The sequence below is a fragment of the Miscanthus floridulus genome, unplaced genomic scaffold, assembly GCF_019320115.1.
Source record: "Miscanthus floridulus cultivar M001 unplaced genomic scaffold, ASM1932011v1 os_1248_3_4, whole genome shotgun sequence".
Classification (NCBI taxonomy): domain Eukaryota; kingdom Viridiplantae; phylum Streptophyta; class Magnoliopsida; order Poales; family Poaceae; genus Miscanthus; species Miscanthus floridulus.
The window spans coordinates 13,649-34,127 of NW_027097614.1; the positions used below are offsets into that span (position 1 = coordinate 13,649).

The 20,479-nt window shown below is 42.1% G+C and overlaps 1 protein-coding gene across 5 annotated transcripts in view; it reads right to left on the reverse strand.

Moving 5' to 3' along the window:
• The window catches only part of LOC136533837 (intermembrane lipid transfer protein VPS13-like), a 31,505-nt gene that overhangs the window by 2,842 nt on the left and 8,184 nt on the right, over window positions 1-20,479 (reverse strand). For 2 of the 5 annotated variants that reach the window (XM_066526352.1, XM_066526351.1), the window contains exons 14-42: window positions 17,428-17,604; window positions 17,223-17,347; window positions 16,141-16,291; window positions 15,967-16,056; window positions 15,768-15,869; window positions 15,297-15,355; window positions 15,110-15,212; window positions 14,439-14,630; window positions 14,240-14,356; window positions 13,803-14,062; window positions 12,200-13,719; window positions 10,955-12,111; window positions 10,277-10,405; window positions 10,049-10,201; window positions 8,738-9,328; window positions 8,588-8,659; window positions 7,960-8,421; window positions 7,690-7,876; window positions 7,377-7,611; window positions 6,915-7,289; window positions 2,818-2,934; window positions 2,169-2,442; window positions 1,977-2,090; window positions 1,817-1,900; window positions 1,311-1,361; window positions 1,051-1,227; window positions 647-957; window positions 250-573; window positions 78-159 (exon numbers count right to left, since the gene is read on the reverse strand). In XM_066526352.1, coding sequence (XP_066382449.1) covers window positions 78-159; window positions 250-573; window positions 647-957; window positions 1,051-1,227; window positions 1,311-1,361; window positions 1,817-1,900; window positions 1,977-2,090; window positions 2,169-2,442; window positions 2,818-2,934; window positions 6,915-7,289; window positions 7,377-7,611; window positions 7,690-7,876; window positions 7,960-8,421; window positions 8,588-8,659; window positions 8,738-9,328; window positions 10,049-10,201; window positions 10,277-10,405; window positions 10,955-12,111; window positions 12,200-13,719; window positions 13,803-14,062; window positions 14,240-14,356; window positions 14,439-14,630; window positions 15,110-15,212; window positions 15,297-15,355; window positions 15,768-15,869; window positions 15,967-16,056; window positions 16,141-16,291; window positions 17,223-17,347; window positions 17,428-17,604 — 7,791 coding nt within the window. Of the gene's footprint in view, window positions 1-77; window positions 160-249; window positions 574-646; window positions 958-1,050; window positions 1,228-1,310; window positions 1,362-1,816; window positions 1,901-1,976; window positions 2,091-2,168; window positions 2,443-2,817; window positions 2,935-6,914; window positions 7,290-7,376; window positions 7,612-7,689; window positions 7,877-7,959; window positions 8,422-8,587; window positions 8,660-8,737; window positions 9,329-10,048; window positions 10,202-10,276; window positions 10,406-10,954; window positions 12,112-12,199; window positions 13,720-13,802; window positions 14,063-14,239; window positions 14,357-14,438; window positions 14,631-15,109; window positions 15,213-15,296; window positions 15,356-15,767; window positions 15,894-15,966; window positions 16,057-16,140; window positions 16,292-17,222; window positions 17,348-17,427; window positions 17,605-20,479 lie in introns of those variants that run through there. The other 3 variants (XM_066526350.1, XM_066526353.1, XM_066526354.1) reach the window with 2 other exon arrangements.

Genomic DNA, 20,479 nt, shown 5'->3' on the forward strand with positions numbered 1-20,479 from the left:
GATTAAATAACTCTATAAAAACAGAAAATGTTCATAAAAAGAAATAAATTTATTTGTTAAGGGATATGTATCTGCACCTGGATTGCAGTAGTGTTGTTGAAACCTATGCTGGGGTCTGAACCACCTTCATTCCTATTGAGCCAAGGTGTGCTCGTAAAACTACAATGTAAAACATAGTTGCCAGTGGTAAGTTAATAATATATATACATTTCCTGCAGTCATAACCACAAAACATTAGAGAAGAATAACCTGAAAGTCAACTTGACAGGAGTCAACTGAAACAACTCAATGTACACCTTTTTCTGCTTTCTGGCTAAAAGGTGTATCTGTTGCCATGGAGCACCAACTGGGACAACAGAAGGCAACAATTCACTGTCTTGCACCAGGAGCTTGTCTGATATATTCTTTGAGATTTTTTCATATTCTCTTAACATGTCCGTAGCACCACCTAAAATACTTAGCTCAAGACTTTTCTCTAAGTGCCCAATATTTATTCTAGAGGAAACAGATCTAAAAAATTCAATCATGCTCAAGACAAGTCGTTCTTCAAGTTCAAGGCGAACAGGAGCTACGCTGCCAACCAACAAACAAAAAGTGTCACCACAAGTTCACATATGACGAATTATCAACAAAGAGTAACGAGTACCTTATGTTTATATATTGGTAGGAAACAAATGATACATCTCTGGTTCTCCATTTAGCTGCAGCAAATTGCAGCACAGGCTCTGTAGTATTGGAAAGAATGTCATTTGCTGATTTCAGCTTAGTATCTTTACTCTTAAAAAAGTTCATGGATTTTCCCTTATGACTGCCCTCAAATGACAACATGACAGGGTGTGGGCTATCAGGGAACTGATTATCAATTTGCATAGATTGTATTTGAACCGTAAATCTCTGCTGATCTAAACTCTGCATGGCAACAACTGTCATCTCCTTGGCAGAAGCAAACAACAATTCCTGTCAAACAAACTTAAGTATAGTAAACAAACTTCACTTAAGTTGTAAGTGATGAGAAACATAAGTATAGTAAAACAGACATAGTCAGTTCACCTGTGGAGAAGAACTTATTAGAGATATCCCGATGAATGGTAAGTGTATTTTGATAACTTCAGCAAAATTCATATCAAGCTCCAGTTTGTGATCAGCAACTTTAGGTTCCTTTGATCCCAGAAAATTCTTTTCTTTTGTTTCCGTATTGTGGCAATTTGAATCAAGAACACTTAGCACCTACATATTATGATTGTAAATCAAATATTGACAAAAGAAATGAATCAGACAGTTCTAGGGCAGATAGTGGGCCGGAAACTGACCTTAATCGCTCCTTCCGCATGTATTGAGATGCAGAATTGTCTTTCAGCTTTCTGTAAAAGATATGTATCACATACATAACAGGAAGGAAAACAATGCAAAATATAAGCAATCGCTGATAATGAAAATCAGTTAAAGAATGCGATATGTAAGGACAAGCACCGATCAAGCCTTCTCCCTTTCTTTGATGTCGTTGTCTAGTGCTTCCATGTGAAATTGGACCAAGTCATTCCCAAAAACATCTGGACAGGAAACTAAAGATTTCTAAACTCTAATCACACAGGGCAAGTAACCATAAACATCCTGACAATGTACTATGGACATTTATACACCTAAGTAGGCACATACACAATGTGTCTATCTTTCTCAAACAAAAAACAGGGGAAAAACAAAAGCAACAAGAAACAAAACCGAAGAGTAGACTTTTACTTGCCTGGACTCAGCAAGGACACAACCTATAAAATCTCACTACACTAAATGCTAGTCAAATTTAAAGGCAATCATTTACCTCGGATGTAGAAGGTAGCGACACATGAACATCATCATTGAGAATGTCCAGATTGAATGTACCCAAACTTCGTTCTCCAGGAATCTGTACATAGTATGGGGGAGAAACAATGTTGCGTAATTGTTTAAGACAAGCTAAAATTCATAAAGAGCTAATATACCTCAACAATAAGGCGATGAGGATAGCAAGGCTCATCCCAAGCATATTGACAGGATGTGTAGGGATAAACAATTGTTTCAATAGATTCACATCTCTGTTGATATATCCGCAGTTTCTGAATTTATTGAAAGAGTAATCGTAAGAATGATAATCATTAAGTTTTCAAACAAAGCCAGGCAGCACAACTAGTTACCTCCATTGAAAAATTGTCGATCCTGTAAGGTACAAAACCAGTCTTATCATCAGATAGCAGAATCAGTACTGTACCAGTATTGACATTATTTTTTCCAGAAAATCTCTTGCTGTATACGTCTAGATCGGCATTTTGCACTTCAACTCGAACCATATATGATAAACCTGAGGCACTATTCCGGATTTTCAATTGAGCATCTCCCAGGTGGTCAGGGAAAAAACTTCCTGACCATTGCCATCCTGGGCCATCAAACCGAACGGAGACCAGCAACTCTCTAAAAACAAGGTTGTTCAGCCCAAACAGTAAAATATATGGAGGATGCACAAACAACAAAAATGAACATAGCACTCTGGTAAGAATGAGATTTAGTTCCCTTCATATTTTAAATATGAGTCAAGAATAAGGTTTATTCCCTTTTCACATTTTTAAAATACAAGTCACATCAGTATGGCTCTGTTCGGCTGCTCGTAAAGCCGCTTGTGCTGATTTGTACGGCTGATTTGTTGGGAGAGAAAAATACTGTACCAGGTTTCTGCAGTATGCATGCCTAAACTGTAAAAATCCTTTCTTTTTTTGTGCTATTAAGAATTTCATATATTCAAACAAAGCAGGCTGTCAAGGTATACAGGGTAGTAATGATGCAAATCACCTTGCTGTATCAGACCAGTGAAGGAAAGAGTGTTGCCCAGAACGTAAGTGCTTAGAAAATCGTGTTCCTTTTTGTCGAAAGAACAAATCATTGCTGCATGCATTACATATGACATATCTGCAAAATAGTAGGGACAGAGGACAAAAGTAGATATTAGGCAGGCGAACAAAGAATGGAATGAAATTGTACAAGTAAAAGAAGCTAGAAGTGTAAACATAAGGAAAAGTTTTAATGGCAGAAACTATAAATCCAAGAGACCAAGATATACATTCTGCACACATTAGAACACTCACAACAAAGAAAACAAGAATTTTGTTATATTAGTTTTATACTACATCTAAATTTTTGACCAATGGAGGCCTCCAGGGGCACCGATTGAGATGGTTTGGCCATATCCTACAGAGGACTCCACAGGCACCAGCGCATAGCAGCATATCCTGTGGGATCCCGAATTACTGATAATGTAAGAAGAGGCAGGGGGGTAGAACAAACCTGGTATGGGAAGAGGGCAGTAGAGACCTGAGAGAACGGATATACTATCTTTAGAAAGGACCTATAGGAATCAGCAACTGATGTGCCCGAACAAATACTATTATCATACTACTATGATTACTTTTAGTCACTGGTGGACCCATGGCCCGATGAGACCCTTGGCCTCTGCCCGGACTCCTGAGCGTTCAACTCCACTAGGCCTAATTATTGTGTAGCCCATGTCTAGAGAAGATTAGGCCTGCTCTGCTGCTTAGCCCACTAAACCGTCCAGGCTTCTAGAAAGCTTTGGGTCTGCTACTGCTTTTAGTAGTACTTATTTATGCTCTTACCTGTGTCTTTTTGTCAGGTTTTGTCTCTAATCTAACATAACTTGCTTGGGACCAAACATTAGATAAAAAGTGGCACAAGGGCAGGGAAATAAGACACACCTTGAGCCCCGGCCAAAACTTCCAAAACCTCCTCTAAAATCAGAGACACAACACCAGTCAGGGAGGAGGAAACACCGTCAAAAACACACAGATTGTGGTGAGTCCAGATAGCCCATACTCCTAGGATGATGAATGAATTTAAACCTTTACGGGACCTGGCCATTGACTCTATCATTAACAGCAACCCAAATTCATTCTCCATTTTAATAAGTTCTAATAACCATGTTGCTCAAGAGATTTCTTTTATGGTACCATCACAAAATATGCAGAGCTATTGTAACAAGACTCATTTCACATATAACCTGGTATGAGCAATTTGGGTTTACAGTAGCAAAGGAAATCATGCCCATGTCAAAGAACAAGTAAAGCTCCATTTTGCTCTTGGTATTGGAGGGCTAGGAATCTCCAACCTTCAAAATCTGAACTGGGCCCTGTTAGAGTATATTAGGCAACTCCGGATATGGTTAGTTTAGGATTGATTGTAATCCTGGGATAACCTTCCTTATCTCTAGGAGAGGCTACTTGCCCTCCAAGCCATGTACTCCTATATAATCAGCCCAAGGGGCTCAAGCAATACATCCACGCATTATACACCAATCTTACATGGTATCACGAGTCTAGGTTCTAACCCTAGGCTTCCGGCTTCCGCTGCCCTCGCGCCACCCCCAGGGAGATCAATCTCCACTGGGGGCAGCGCCCTCGTAGGATGCGCGATCGATCCTTCTGATCCGCCGCGCCGTCGTGGTCAACCAACAACATAAGGACCTACCTCTCCCATCGCTGACAGGATCCGCCGCGAGTGCCGCCGTCTTCACCGCCCCTGTCGAGCGTCGATCTCCCCGGGGGCGGCACGTTGGCGGGTTGCTGCGCCGTGGGGGCTTCGCCCCATCTCGCTGCCCCCTGCTGCTCGGCCACTGGACGGCCGGTTCCTCCTGTCACTGATTTCTATTCCCCTTTGTCCGTGTTGACCTGGAAAGAGATAAGGGAGGGGATGGGGCACTGCTAGGGGCATCCGAGATTGTACCCCAAGGTTCGTCTTGCTGCTGCTGTTTTTTTTCTTTTTCCCGATCAGAGATCGGGTTGCGTCGCCCTGCCGTTCGTCATCGCTTCATCCTCGACACTCCCGAAGACGAGGTTGTTGTTGTGCCCTTCAGGCTGCTGCGGCAACGCTCGTGATCCAGCCATCCTCGCCGGCGACACCGCCTTTTCAGGCGGTGGCGCCACCCATGCTGCTGGTCCTCGTCACGCTGGCTCTCGGTCCGAGTCCGCGTCTATTGCCGCACGCTCGCGGACACCGCCGCCGATATTGTTGAAGGAAGATGCAGTTGCGCTCTCTAGCTGCACCATCTACCATCGCAATCGGCCTATCATCCTGCTGACCCTGTCGGCAAGAAGCTGCTGATTTTGTGTATTTGGGCGCCTTCGCTGACGCTTCGGACCCGCGCCCTCCTCCACGGCTTCGATCACGTCCACCTCGACCTCGGCTACTTCGGCACTAAGGGGCTACCATCTGCTTGACAAGCCTCTTCGGCTCCCATTCCAGCCACCACATCTGCGGCACATCGACGGTTGCGACTGCGGGGGGATGTCATCTCTTCGGCTTATTCTCGAGTCTCATCGTCTGCGCGCTCCCGTTGTGACTGCGGGGGGATGTTAGAGTATATTAGGCAACTCCGGATATGGTTAGTTTAGGATTGATTGTAATCCTGGGATAACCTTCCTTATCTCTAGGAGAGGCTACTTGCCCTCCAAGCCATGTACTCCTATATAATCAGCCCAAGGGGCTCAAGCAATACATCCACGCATTATACACCAATCTTACAGGCCCTAAAGATGAGATGGATTTGGCTGCAAAAGACTGAGGCTAACCACCCTGGTCTGCATTCACAATTCAAGTTCATGGTTGTGTCTGGGCCTTATATTCCATGGCAGATTGGCAGTAGTGTCAGAAGTTGGCAATGTCACTTCCACTTTATTTTGGACTGATAGATGGCTGCACGGACAGTGTATTGCAGATCTCACACCCCAGCTGTTTTCACTTGTGCCGAAGAGGAGAGCTTATAAGAGGACTGTCCAAGAGGCCCATATGAATTATTGTTAGGTGTCTGACATCAAAGGTGCTAGTGTTGAAGTGATAGTTGAGTATTTTGATCTCTGGGACGTGCTTGGTCAGGTGGTTTTAGAACCTGAAGTAGAGGACTCTCACATTTGGTGCCTCTCTACTTCCGGCAAATACTGCGCCAAGTCGGCCTATGAAGGAATGTTCGTGGGTGCTATTCCTTTCAGACCAAGGGAGAGGATTTGAAAGTCATGGGCTCCAGGAAAAAGTCGTTTTTTCATGTGGTAGGTGACTCATAACAGGTGCTGGACTGCCGATAGTTTAGCACAGCGAGGTCTACCACATGCTCCTCGCTGTCCACTTTGCAATAAAAGGAAGAATTGATCAATCACTTGCTCTGTGCTTGCCCCTTCTCACAGGAATTCTGGTTTCTGCTGCTGCAAAAGCTCGGCCTGCAGGCTCTAACCCCGCAGATCGACGATGTCTGTTTCGATGATTGGTGGGAGAGGACAGAATCCTTGATTGATAATCAAACCCGAAGAGGACTCAACTCTAGTATAATCCTAGGAGCTTGGATAATTTCGGCACACAGGAATCGCTGATGGGCATCTCCAAATTTAGCTGGAACTTTATTGCTCGCTAAAGAGGAGCTGCTGAAATGATCTTTGGCCGGGCCTAAAGGAATTACCCACCTTCTTGGCATTGTGCCGGAACAGTAGCCGGCTTAGGCTTGGTAGGGTCATGATTGTGTTGGTCATCGGCGGTCTGTGCAGCCTTTTGTAAAGGCAAGTAAACTGAACTGCTTTGTGTGTTTTTTGTGTTTGGTGTGTTGTGTGTGTTTGTAAGGGTTCTTGTCCCTTTTCTTCTTAATGCAAAGAAATGCAGCTCTCCTATGTTTTCAAGAATTTTTATTTTTGCTCTTGGTACACAACCAAACTGTTATTTTGTTGCTTTACTTTCTAGTGACTGGAGTTGTTTCCTTAAATAAAAGTGCTCTGACACATTTTATACATGAGAAATCCACACTCTTTATACGGCTGTGGCAGATAAGGATGACTGCTTAAAAACAATTTGTTGCCACAACAGTTGGCAGATGAAAATGGAAACCTTTCAATTACCTTGGCCTGAAAGCAATAGCCCTTGTCCTCCCAAAAAGTTCTGTTGAAACAGGTATAGATGCCACTGCAACTAAGAAGGCACCAGAAGTAGATGACTGGGGAATAGTAACATTTGTTGAACCACTGGCAGGGACAAGGAGGAATGTATTTGACCAATTTCGCCGAGTTGTTTCAGTTCCATTATTAGGCGGAGAAGCATTCAACTTAACTGAAAGTTCAGTTGCTGGAGTGTGCCCATCAGGAGCAAACATATAAGCTTTAACACCATTGTCAAAATCTTTCTTTACAGACTCACTGTTACTGGTGCAGCTTATCTCTGAAGAAGAGCAGCGTCCATCAATCAAATCTAACTGGGGCATTTTGCCTGTAAAGCACCTGCAGGAGAAATACAAACACAAAAGTGTTAGAGCATATATAGAAACAGATAAGAAGTGAATTTCTAAAGGACAGAAAGACACTTACTGTACAGATGGATCAACAAGAGAAAGACCACTTTTTTCAAGCAAATGTCTTGCATGTCCATCCAACTCAAAACTAGGAGGAATCACAAGGGTGGACCCACTCCTCTCAGAGCTGCTTTCAGTGACAGTAAGCAATAGATCTGTGCAATTGTACAACAAGAATGGAACAGAAAGATACAACTCCCTTGCACCAGAACGAGCATCCATTGATTTTTCCAGCATAACATTAAGAGGAGCTGCAGAACAAATTAACATCAGAACTTTATTACGGTGGGCTTAAGTTTTTTTTTTAAAAAAAAGCCCAAAGTACATACAATTCGACAAATTCGAGTAGAAAGTAATCGACTCTGTTATGGAGAATTTGAAGCCATTTGACTTCGCTGCAGTAGAGAATGATTCAGCCCGGGGAAACTTTATGTTCAAGGACCTATAATCTTGGATATCAATTGTAATTCCAAGATGGTTGGAGGGATCAACAAAAAAAATAGAGGCAGACCCTACCTGTGAATACAATTCAGTCACAAATTTGAAATGAAAAACCAAACCGGCTGAGGTAAGATATATGCATGGCACCAGAAGCTTACCTCCTTTAGTGAAACTACACGTGCAGACCCACCATTATCTATTGCCAAGGAAATGCAAACAGGGAGATAGTTCTTTATGAGAAGCGGAGTATTAAGCTTGACATGCCGTATAAAATGTGTCCTTGTCAAATTTTGCTTAAAAATATTTGGAGTAGAACTTCCAGAAACTTGTGTGTTCAATCTTTCACTGCACAACTGGCCTTTCTGGGTACTAACGGATGAAGGGACATTGTATTCTTCAACAGATACACAACAACGAAATGGATCATTACTAGGGTGAGAAGGATAGCAAACAGATGATTTCATGAACCCAACCCTGCTTTCACGTGAAAGTAAACTTGACAAGGAACGCGTTTCACTCCACAAGTATGTTCTGCCAACAGGATGCCACCTAATCTGGCCAGCTTCAGACAAATGAACCGGCAGTGGAATTTCTTTGTTTGGAGGAATGGGCCCTATTACCTGCAGAATAAAGTTTCTTGAGAAATCTCATATTTGGTTCTTTTGGTGGAAACTATTTACCTTGTATAGAGGTGAAAAATTTAAAGGCATAGAAGTGCAACTACTGACTTCCTAATAATAATTTCATCTGAATTTTGAAATGGTTACGATGTCGAAGATTATGTACCTTTGATGTAAGACCAAATGGTATATCGAACCTCAATTCGAGGGGCATTGATGTTGCATTGTATAGTATTACCTAGAAAAGGAGGCCATTAATCTGTGTATGCATCCAATGGTGTAGTAACTGACTACTGAAATGGGCATTAGTCATTACCGTTGAGTAAACTCGTATACGTTTGCTGTAGTTCTGTAAGGAAACATCGAGCACCACAGGCACAATTAACCCATCGTTGCCTTTTCCATTAGACGAAAATGCTCCAAAACTTTCTTCGCCGAGAATTGGCTTTTTACTTGAAGAGAAATTTACTTCAAAGAAGTAAATGCCCACAAGGTCCATTGACATTGGCTTTGAAGGGCCTGATGTTCCATCAAACTCTATGGAGATCATATAGTGTGATACAGCACTCATTCGTTTCTCGATGAGATGGTCTGACGATCGCGCTTCTCTGTGTTGGAAGAAAAAATCATCAAGAGTTTCTTTGACGTAAATTGGGACAGCATACCCTGCCGGTACAGAGTTTTCATCTATTACAGAGAAACTGTCAACACCATCTGAATTAACAGCACCACGGTACACCTTGAACCTAAAGGGCAATGATGTGTCATTCGAGAGAATGTATGGCACATATCTTCTGGTACGAACATCATCATGGCTTAATCTCAAGATTCCAGGATCTTCCCGAAGACCACTACCATTACTTGGATCAAGAGAATCTGTAATCATCTGGCTAAGTCTGAGGATAGCCTACACATGCAAATGAAGAGTTCAAAACAATAAATTAAAAAATTGTGTCTCATAGGTAAATTCTAAATTCTAAGTGTTCCTCAACTGATTCAAGTGACCCAAATCCCGAAAGGCCCAAATTCTGCTCCTACCTCTCATTTTCCTTAAAACCAGATATGTAGCAGATATAATCCAAATGGGAAAAGCTTTGCATACAACCATTTGAGTACAAGTACAAAGATGCATCTAATCGTCCAAAACACTTATGACCTTTTTTTTTCTAGCAATGCTTTATTGTATTAAGAAAAAAAAGTGGGGATTTAGGAACCCCTTACAAAACACACGCACACATACACACTCCTAGGAATGTGATTTCATCCAAGTGATTTCAAATGTTGGATCTTGAGTTGTACTCTGACTATAGTCATTACAGAGTCTACTATCCTGATTGTTGAATCGAGTTTTTTACTGGCAGTTAAATTACCAATAATATCATTAGGATTTATAACAGAATACTCTCACTGTTCCACATTAAGCTGTTTTGGCTTTTCTAGATACACAATTCTTACTATGTATCTAGACATAGCGTACATCTAGGTTCATAGCAAAAGCCGCATTCCTAGAAAAGCCAAAACGACTTACAATTTGGAACAGAGGGAGTACGCCATTTGCTATATGGCAAGAGAAATTTTCTTTTCTTGAACAACGCATGGCAAGAGAAAAAAAATCACATTCACATACCTCAATTAAAGGTTCTGATATATTCAGATTAAGCTGCTTGCTTGAACTTAAACACACATCAGTACTGGGTGATATATCCAGTCCACAATCACCACATTTTCTTAGCATATGTAACTGAAATCTTGAGGGTTCTACAAAAGGTTCCCACATAACCTATAAATATATAAGTTGTTATTTCAGCGCTATCATAGCGAAAATTTAAGAGGCAGGAACATTGTAGTATTTTACCTTGTCAATGTTATTGTAATTTACTAAAAGGTCAACAAAAGCAGAAATTTCTGTCCTATCCTTCATTTGACTAAACTGCACAGTTAAATTCTTCAATAAGGTCTCTATTACAGGTCCATGACTGCTCCACTGTCAAAAGCATTGCCAAGAAAAATAAAGAGCAGGTTAGAGCTTGAATGGAACTTATGTAACTCAGCATATTGATGTATAAAAAGCTCAGGAGAACATATACAAATCTGTTTTATTTACTGAATTCAAGATGCTTCAAACCTATCTAATATCATCAATTAATGAAGCAAACATAAACATAATTATCCGTGCTGTGCCTGATCCCGTCTGATGGTCCAAATTCTTCTTTGGGTCAAAACATATCAGCACCATGCTGCTCTATGAGCTAAAAAATTATATAATGATCTCCGATTACAAAATTAGCCATATATTCTAATATCTTATAATAGCTAGTACTAGTTAGTTTCCATTTTGTGGTATTCACAATATTACATTATGCGCTTTTCTCAAAGTCAATATCATTGAATTGTTTTTTTATCTTCTGAATGTTGGCGTAAGATCAACTTCCAATAATATTAATGCACATACCAGAACCAAACATTCCCAGCATTTAACAAGCACCTAGTTTATGTTTAGTAAAGGAACAAGCAGCACAGTTACAGAGCTTACCCTTCCATCATTTAGCAGAAGAGACCCTTTCCTCAATCCTGCCTTGAATGCCATGGAATAAAAAGAGGATGCAGATGATGCAGCAGGAAATTTGAGTTCCATATTATGCCAGAAGTTAAATATCTGGTGTGAAAAACTAACATCCATGTATTCAGCTTGTAGGTCAACAGAAAGATGTTCCAAATTCCTTTCTGATTGATGAACATAACCAGAAGATTTAACCTTAGATATATGCACAAATGGAACGGAGGTACCCTTATTCTCTTGAATCATTTCCAGCATTACCTTCAATCTCTCTAAATCACATTTAAAATTCATGCAGCTATCACCTGACATCATCACAAAATGTTTACTCTCAAAAGTTAAGGTGACAAACTTGCAAACTTTTGGTTCACAATATTGAATATCATCTGCCTCATGATGAGTGCCCACTTCCATTGGAAAAGGAGTCACACCCATGTGATTGCTTGTGTGATTTTCTTCTTTCCCCCAGATAGGTATATGGAGTACACCAGCAATAGTTTCACATGTTAGCACTAAGTTGAAGTCATCTGGCGAACCAAATTCTGATGCAATAAGTGGTGATGATGCCGTTTCTGGAAACTGAGACAAAGCAGCTGCATGCTCCACAGGCGTACTGTTTACGTCTGTTTTCACATATGAATGGGAATGATTGATAATCGTATTCCAATCCTGTAAATATAACCAGACCTCGAAAAGGGGTACACTTAGTAATATCTCATCTTGTCCAGCATGGTGCTTTGTAAACTTGACGAAAACAGGAGATAATGGCCCATCGGAAACAATGGAGATGAGAGTGTAACCACCGGATGACTGCAGCGTTAAAGAAACAACATCAAAGTTCATGTGCTCTGGTTTTTCACCAACTAGTACAGCAGAAACATCAAACTCCATGTTTGCAGTGGCAATCCTCTCCAGTGCTACTTTATCTTTAGACTGACCCAAGAGAATCATCAGATCCTTGATCGAAATAGTGAGATTGGTACACTCATTAGGGTCAGGGTTGCCCTTGTAGAAACTTCTATGATCTAAAAACTGCAAGGCATTGCCTTTGTACATTTTACTTTCATTGCCGATTGAAATCAACTGGTCAACAACACCAATAACTGTCTCCATCCCATTTATAAAATATAGATCTGCATAAGATTTGACAAAGTTAAAGCTAATATTACAAAAAAATACATTTGAAGAAGTTGAAAAACAAGTTCAATGATGATCTGGTACCTTCGGCAATCAAGTTGCATCGTGATATTTTGCTCATAATTGAGGTGGGTAAAGTAGGCTGCTGGGAGTATGGTATATCTTTGCAAGGAACCTGAATCCATATGCCAGCATCAAGTTTTTCAATAAGAGAATGGATTCTCTTAGGAATGCTCTCATCAAGCTTCAGCATAAAATCTGTATGGTCGCTGACAATTAGAAGTGATATGGATGCATTTCTTGCATATATGCAGATGACATCAACTCTTCTGGAAACTATGCACTCCGAACTGAAGAATTCTTTGGGGATACGCTTTGCAAATTCTACAGAGCTTCCAGTCGCAATGAACTCACAGAAAAAATGTGGAACCTCCAGCTTTAGACAAAAGAAATCTTGCTCTTTCACAGGAAAAATTACAACACAATCACTGATCTCAAATTTGTATGTTACACAGTCATGTGATTCTCCCAAGCACTCAAGATTGTTACCTGCCACAGGGAATTCCTGTTCTGCAATAGGATTCCAATCATCCAACAAAAAGAATCCAACAAACATAGCCAGTAACTTGGATGGCAATACACAACAAACATTTTGAATTCCAACACATACTTCGGTTGACAGTGCAGGTAAGTCCTTTTTAACTCGAACATTAAGTGCACTAGCATTGCGATGTGAAGATGTGCCCCAGAGCAGCTCATGGATATTTGGTGGAGTCCATGGTGAAGCAAGAGTCAAATTTTTAGCAGACAGTAGTAAATCCCATGAGCTTGCATCAAAATAAGTGAGTGCTGATATAGATTCAGGAATGGTTATTGTTGCTAAAGTACCACATGATTCAGGAAAATGTACTCTAACAGAAATAAGTGATAGATCCAGAACAGTTCTGCTGGCATTCTTGGGGTCATTTGATGAGGTGGATGAACAATTTGAATGCTGGGTTTTACCGTGTGTATTGCTGGCAAGATCTGATGCATGATAACCATTCACACCTGAAGTGTCATGACATTGCTCATTCTTTGAGTATAAACTTTCTTGTGCTTCAACATCTTGAGCTCCTAAGCACCCAAAACTATATCCACAACAGTAATCTGCAACTAAAAAGGGGAAGTGGTCAACAGAAACTCCTGCGAATACTGTGCCATCTGCACCACATAAATTTGACAAGGAAAACTTGGGAAGTATGCCATTAGTTGCCCCGGATTTCATGGAACTCTGACCAATCATTGTGGATTCAGCATCACTGCCAACTGAAGGTCCTGAATCAAGTTTTCTCAAAAACGTCTGTATCTGACCAATAACAGATGGGTTAACATGCAGATCAACATCACATAAATTCAGCTGGTATAAATGATGCATTTGATCATCATGCTTATGAGTTCTATAATGCAGATTCAAGCAAGTTTCAACAGAATTTTCAGGACATCGTGTTAAGTTCCCAGATAAGCATAGCACATGTGAATCTGATTCATCCTTCCGATAATTGGAAGTAACATTGACCATCTTCATGGCAAGAGAAAGGTCTGACAATTCGCAGATAGCATACCTAGAAATCACAGCAGCAACTCACATAAAAGAACAGAAAATAGTCATGATTCAAGGTTGAAAAATTAGTAGCCAATTATTAACCTGATATCAATGTCTTCAATGCCAACAATGAGACCTGAACTTTCCTCACAATTACCATCAAGGTCAACCTGTAAACCCAACTTGGCTAGCTTCAGAGACACAGACACATTTAAGGCCGATTTCTTGTGTCCATGTGTCTTGGGATTATCAAACACACTGTTCTTGACAAGGTTAGTTTCTTTCATTCTAGGCAAATTAACAATGGCACTGTACATTGTCTGAGAGAGGTATACATCAATAAATGGCACAATAAAACCGACCTGCCAAAACGATAGTTCAGAAATACAGAAACTTACATTGGCAGAGAATAACGTAAGCAGACAAATCACATTGCAAAAACTAGGGTGAACAAACTTTATTATACACTTATATAGCTATTACCAAAAATAGATCATTAATTAAAGACATAATGAGTCACCGTCCTTCAAAAATCTTACCTCCAATTGTTTTAGCACTGGTTCATCTAGGAATACACACAATCGAAGTGCAATGGAAGCATCAAGCTTAACCAGTGTAGAGGAAAAATTATGTTTGTCAGGCAGCAATACCTTCACCTGCAATCATTCATTTACTGTTGTTTCATATAGTTATTGAATAACCAAAAAACGGAACAATAAACCATGCACAATGTCTGACCTGAAACCCAGTAAGGCCAACCTCAAACTGGTTATAAAGCTCATCCAACTGGATACCAAGTAACAGATCATCAGAAAAATAACTAGGAAGGCTTTTTGATATGTGGTCAAGAAAGGAATTGCTTTCTTGTGTTCGAGAAATATCCTCAATTGTATCTTTAGACTGAATGAATACATCCCCAACATCAACAACCTGCAATTACAATAATTGCACAATGATAAAAGAAAATAGCTACTGAATCAACCAATTGAAGTTAAATAGAGACGGTACAATAATTAAGACCCATTAGAATAATCTTTTCTTCTGAAAACATTAAGCCAGTGCATCATTTAATTTTGTATTTTTGTAGGAGCCTGAGATTTTGAAACAATATTACAGGAAAATGGGGCCTTATATTATCAAAATGATAATATATTTCTTGCATCCTCCAACTTTGCTTACTTACATGATTTATTTACAAACATATCAAATGTCAAATTTGAATTTCAAACTTGAAATAAATTAAACAAGGCCAGTTTATCAAGTTCCGGTTGGGTCCAGGGAAAATTGGTATCCATCAGTTTCAAACATGAATTTGGGAACTTAATCTGTAGAATTTATGTGCACATAAATATCATGGTATTGACGTGAGCAAAAAATGCAAGGCAATGTTATTCAGCATTAGAACATACCATGGCAAGTTCTTTCCTTTCACAATTCTGTGATGGTAGCCTAATGACGAAGTGATGAATCCTCAAATCCCAATTAAGTTTTTTACGATTAGCAGACATGTACCTTGAATTATGATCAAAATGTTACTCAACTTGTACAAGCATAGTGCAGTGTGAACAGAAAAGGAAAGGGGAGATGAGGAGATACTTCAGTTTGGAGACAAGTCTTGTTCCCAAATTATCGAACCGATTTAGAGAAGAAACCACCTGCATTAATCAGGATAGCAATCCATAACATTTCTCCCAGGAAGATTTGCATGAAATATGCCAGGTCTCTCTACCCAGCATACAGTATAGTTAAGTATTTCGATGGCCCAATAAGGAAATAATAAATGAGCTAATGTCAGGTCCAGGGAAACAAAAAACATTATATGACTGAAGGCAGGCGTCACAAGGTAGCTGATCTAATAATCTTATAGAAGTAAAGAGGAACTGAATTTACATTTTTCCAAACGAACAAAAAAATTACAGAGGGTTATGGTAACAACAGCAAGCATTCTAAATTCTATTCTACTACCAAACCTTTTCAAAAAGTCTCACTTGAGAAATCATTTGCATTATTGGCTATTGTATCCATCTCTTTCTTCATTACCAATGTTAGCAGTATTTAAATACTTACCCTATCATGCTGAAATTGGAAAGAGGAAAACAGATCATAGATGTGCAGGGCATTAACAAAGAATTCTGGTTCATAGATGGCACTGATTTCCTGGACAACGACCTGAAATGAAACACGACAACATACCTATAATCAACATTTATGAATACCACATATGCAATAAATTTCTCTTTTAACTGAATAGAAAGAACATAAGTACTCTTGTTGAAGCTTCCGATCTTTCGTTTGACTTGGGAAAATCAACTTGGATACTGATAACAGGTGCCCCAAGACCATCACCAGTGCTACACTAAAATATATATCAATCAATTTAATAAATATAACCAACCCACAAGAGGGGACAAAAAGATCTGAGGATTAAACTGTGGTGTACCTTTTCAGCCCGTAAGATTTTTGTTTCATTCAGTGGGTTGATAACCTGAAGAGAATCAAGCCAAGCAAGAATAGTTGCTGAATCATCCCATATTTTACATTCCATGCCAAGCCCAGAAAACATTGTATCTACAAGCTTCATGCCAAACCCCCTAGACCATCAATGCGGGTAGAAAAGTTAGTCGATAACAAAGGGCCCCTCATCCCTCTTTAAGTATTTTTAGGGAAAACAGTAGGGGAAGCCCCTACTATTGTAAATATTTATTTATATATATAAGAAAAGCAAAAAAGGAAACACGTCTCGCTTGAGAAAATAAAAGAAGAGCTAAAGAAAGGCCCAGAAGACCCAGGTTTCTCCAGCCTCCAGCAAAGAGGAAAGAGGAAAAGGCAGGAAGCAAGAACAACTAAACAAGTGAACTTTACGCAGCAAAAGAAATCTTGACCATTGGATGCTAAATATAGTATATGCATATGATAAAAAGAACAAAATAACCAGAAGTAAAACAGCATTTATTCAAGCTCAAAGTAAAAGCATTTCTGTATACTTTACTATCTTATCTTGGTTCCTGTGTGTCTTATTGGGTTTCAATCTTAGCTACCACAAGTTTGCTTTGGCCTAAAGGATTTTGGTTAAGCTAAGGATAACTAGATAAGGGGCGTTTTGGGCACCCTTACAAAATAACTGAACACAGCCTGAGTTATCCAGTACATGAAAAAATGGGCTTTATGATGGCAGTTTTCGTGCGAGTTGTCAGAACTCTCAATTAGGCCAGAAAGAATTCTACGAAGACTTAACACATCAGTATTTCACAAAGCTGCTTGTAGAGTTCAATTGCCACAGCGATGCATCTTTTAAATTGATGTATTTTCCTCCCTCGCAAGTTGTTATAACTCTTATAAAGACCAAGTGTCAACCACATCTTTATAGCTGTAATAGAAATAATTACTGGATGTGTCAAACTTTTTGAGTAATTGGCTTTACTCAGTGCTTTTGAAGAACATGACAGCATGCCATATTCACTAAATTAGTTACATTATTAGTCGTGGAGGGGGCCAGAAAAGAAAACAAACTGCAGCACTTGCCTGGAGGTGACAGTCGTGACTATCCGAGAAATAGATAGTCTAACAAACAAAGAATAGTAGTTTTCTTTCTTCAAACAATTTTCAGCAGAAGAAACTGGATGAAATTCCGTTCCCTCATATATATCCTGAAAATGGAAAACAAAGATTTTAGAACGGCCTGCTCCTACTGCAGATTGCACAAAATTGGTTAACCACATAATATAACCTTAATAATGTCTTCAGAAATAACACCAGCAAATGAGCTACTGTCAGCTGTTCCACCAACACCAAGCATTCCAAGAGAAAGCCAGTTTAGCCATCCCTGGCTTGCCCCTGTCAACTGTTCATTGCTTCGAGGACTTCCTGGACTATGAGTATCTTTGGAAGATTTCACCAATGATTCCTGCCAATGATCAGTGAAGTGTTACCATAGATAGCACCCAAAAAACAAGGCAAATACATTCTTATTAAACAAGAATAAAGGACTATGTCATCATGGTTATGCTGAAAATGTGAAGGCTGAGCAACTAAAGATATATACCTTCCAATATTGCATGCATTAGATAAATATGATGTTAAGTTACTTTCTACACCCAAAAATGTTATGATACCCCTGGTTCAGTCTCACTTTAAGGAACATATACACGACATGCAATTTGATAGGCCTTAAAGGCAAGTGCCTTCAATCAGTTTTTTTTAAGCAGCTCACAGCAGTTGCCTTCCAACAGTGTGTGATAGATATATTAGGCAAGTGTATATATTAGGCAAGTATATAATAGGCAACCACACAATCAGTGTGATTAGCGCCTGCTATGTAAAGCATGTACACGCATGTACATCCTGCCATATTGGCTATATATATATGAAGGTCACCCCCCCCCCCATGGGGGTGTGTGGTGTTTCCTTATCTCTCTGTTCTATTCTACATGGTATCACAGACCGCGTGATCAATCAGATCCCGGCCTTCTGCTTCCGCTCCTCTCTCCTCTCCACCTTTCCCCGGCGGCTGAACTCCGACGCCGCCGTCCACCCTTCTCCCGTCGGTGCGCCACACCACCTGGTCGACATGTCTGTCACCGCCGACGGCTCCGCTGCCGCGGCACCGCAGGCTGTGCTCGTCCACCCCTACACCGCCGTCAACGTGAAGACTCACATCCCGGTGACTCTGGAGATGAAGCATCCCAACTTCACCAAGTGAGCTTCCTTCTTCAAGGCTCTGTGTGGGAAATTCAGTCTCCTCCCACACATCAGCGAGTCTGCTGCTCCCCCTGCTGATGATCCATCGTGGCCAATTGCCGAGTGCACTGTCCGCGGTTGGATCCTGAACACCGTCGACGACTCGGTTCTTGATCTGGCCATCACCGATGAGAACCAGACCGCCCGCGAGCTGTGGGTGGCAATCGAAGCCCTGTTCCGCTCCAATCGCGCACCCCGGGCCGTCTTCCTGCTTGAGGGTTTTCACTCCCTAAAGCAGGGCGACTCGACGATCGACGAATACTGCCAGACGCTCAAGGTCAAGGCTGCTGCCCTCCGGGACGTCGGCGAAACCATCGACGACAAGCAGCTCGTCCTCAGTCTCCTCCGCGGCCTCAATCCGCGCTTCAGCGCCACCGCCGACGACATCGCCAACGCCACCGTGCTGCCCTCCTTCTCCAGGGCGCGCGACATGCTCTCCCTCAAGGAACTGCACCTCGCCAACGACGAGAAGACCACGGCGGGTTCCGCTATGGTCGCCGCCTCCGGCTCTAGCTGCACATCTGCCGAGTGCCATTCCTCCACTTCCGGCGCTCCTTCTGGTGCCCCTTCCAAGGGTTCAGGGGGAGGCAAGGGCGGCAAGAAGGGTTCCTGGCGTGGCCAGGGTGGCTGGCAGCAGGGCGGCGGCGGCAGCTGGCAACAGGGCGGCGGAGGCGGCTGGCAGCAGGGCGGCGGTGGCGGTCAACAGCACGGGGAAACCGCCCCATGGTGCCCTGGTTCTGCTACACCCCGTGGCCCCCCCAGGGCGGTGCTCCTCCTCCAAATGGCGACTGGCAGCAGGGCCCTCGCCCTGGCGGCGGCTGGCAGCACCCCAATGCCCAGGGCGGGCGCCACCAGGGGCTTATGGGTGCTAACCCGCAGGCCCACTTCGCTGCCCCTCCACCGCCACCGATGTGGGATCAGGCCGGCCTAATTGCCGCCTTGAACCAGATGGCGCTCCAGAACTCCGGCTGGGTCATGGACTCCGACGCCACCTCCCACATGCACAACTCGGATGGTATACTTCTATCTCGTCATCCCTCCTCCTCTCCTTCCATCACTGTTGGCAACGGGCATCAATTGCCTGTGTCCTGTTCTGGTCACTCCCATTTACCTGGCCGCACCTCCCCTTTCTCTCTTCGCAATGTTCTTGTTGTCCCCTCCCTAGTGCGCAACTTACTTTCAGTTCGCCAATTCACTCGTGACAACCATTGCACTATCGAATTTGACGCGTTTGGTTTTTCTGTTAAGGACTTGCAGACCAGACGCGTGATTCTTCGCTCCAATAGCTCCGACGGCCTCTACACCGTCCCCGCCATGCCACAGGCCAACCTCGCCACCTCCACCGACCTATGGCACCATCGTCTTGGTCATCCAGGAGCTGCCACTCTAGATTTGCTTAGGCACAATAATTCCATTTCATGCATAAATCAGCTCATACTCTATGTCACCCGTGTCAACTTGGCAAGCATGTGCGGCTGCCTTTTGGTAATTCCAGCTCACTTTCATCTCTCCCTTTTGAGCTTGTACACTGTGATGTTTGGACGTCCCCAGTCGCTAGCATTTCTGGTGCGCAGTACTATCTTGTCATCCTAGATGATTTCACCCACTTTTGTTGGACGTTCCCACTCGTCCGCAAGTCCGAGGTAGCCACTCACATCATTAACTTTTGCGCCTTCGTCCACACACAGTTCAGCCTTCTTGTCAAGGCTGTACAGGCTGATAATGGCACTGAGTTCGTCAATAATGCCCTCACCACCTTCTTTGCCTCCAGCGGCAATCACCTACGACTCTCTTGCCCTTACACCTCCTCTCAAAACGGCAAGGCTGAACGCATCATCCGTTCTCTGAACGATATATGCTGCACCCTCATCCACGCTCACATGCCACCCAAATACTGGGCCGAGGCGCTCACCACAGCCACCTATCTCCTCAATAGGCGCCCCAGCTCAGCCATTCACCATAGAGTTCCCTATGAGCAACTCTACCAGCAGCCACCAGATTACGCCATTCTTCGTGTCTTCGGTTGTCTATGCTATCCCAAC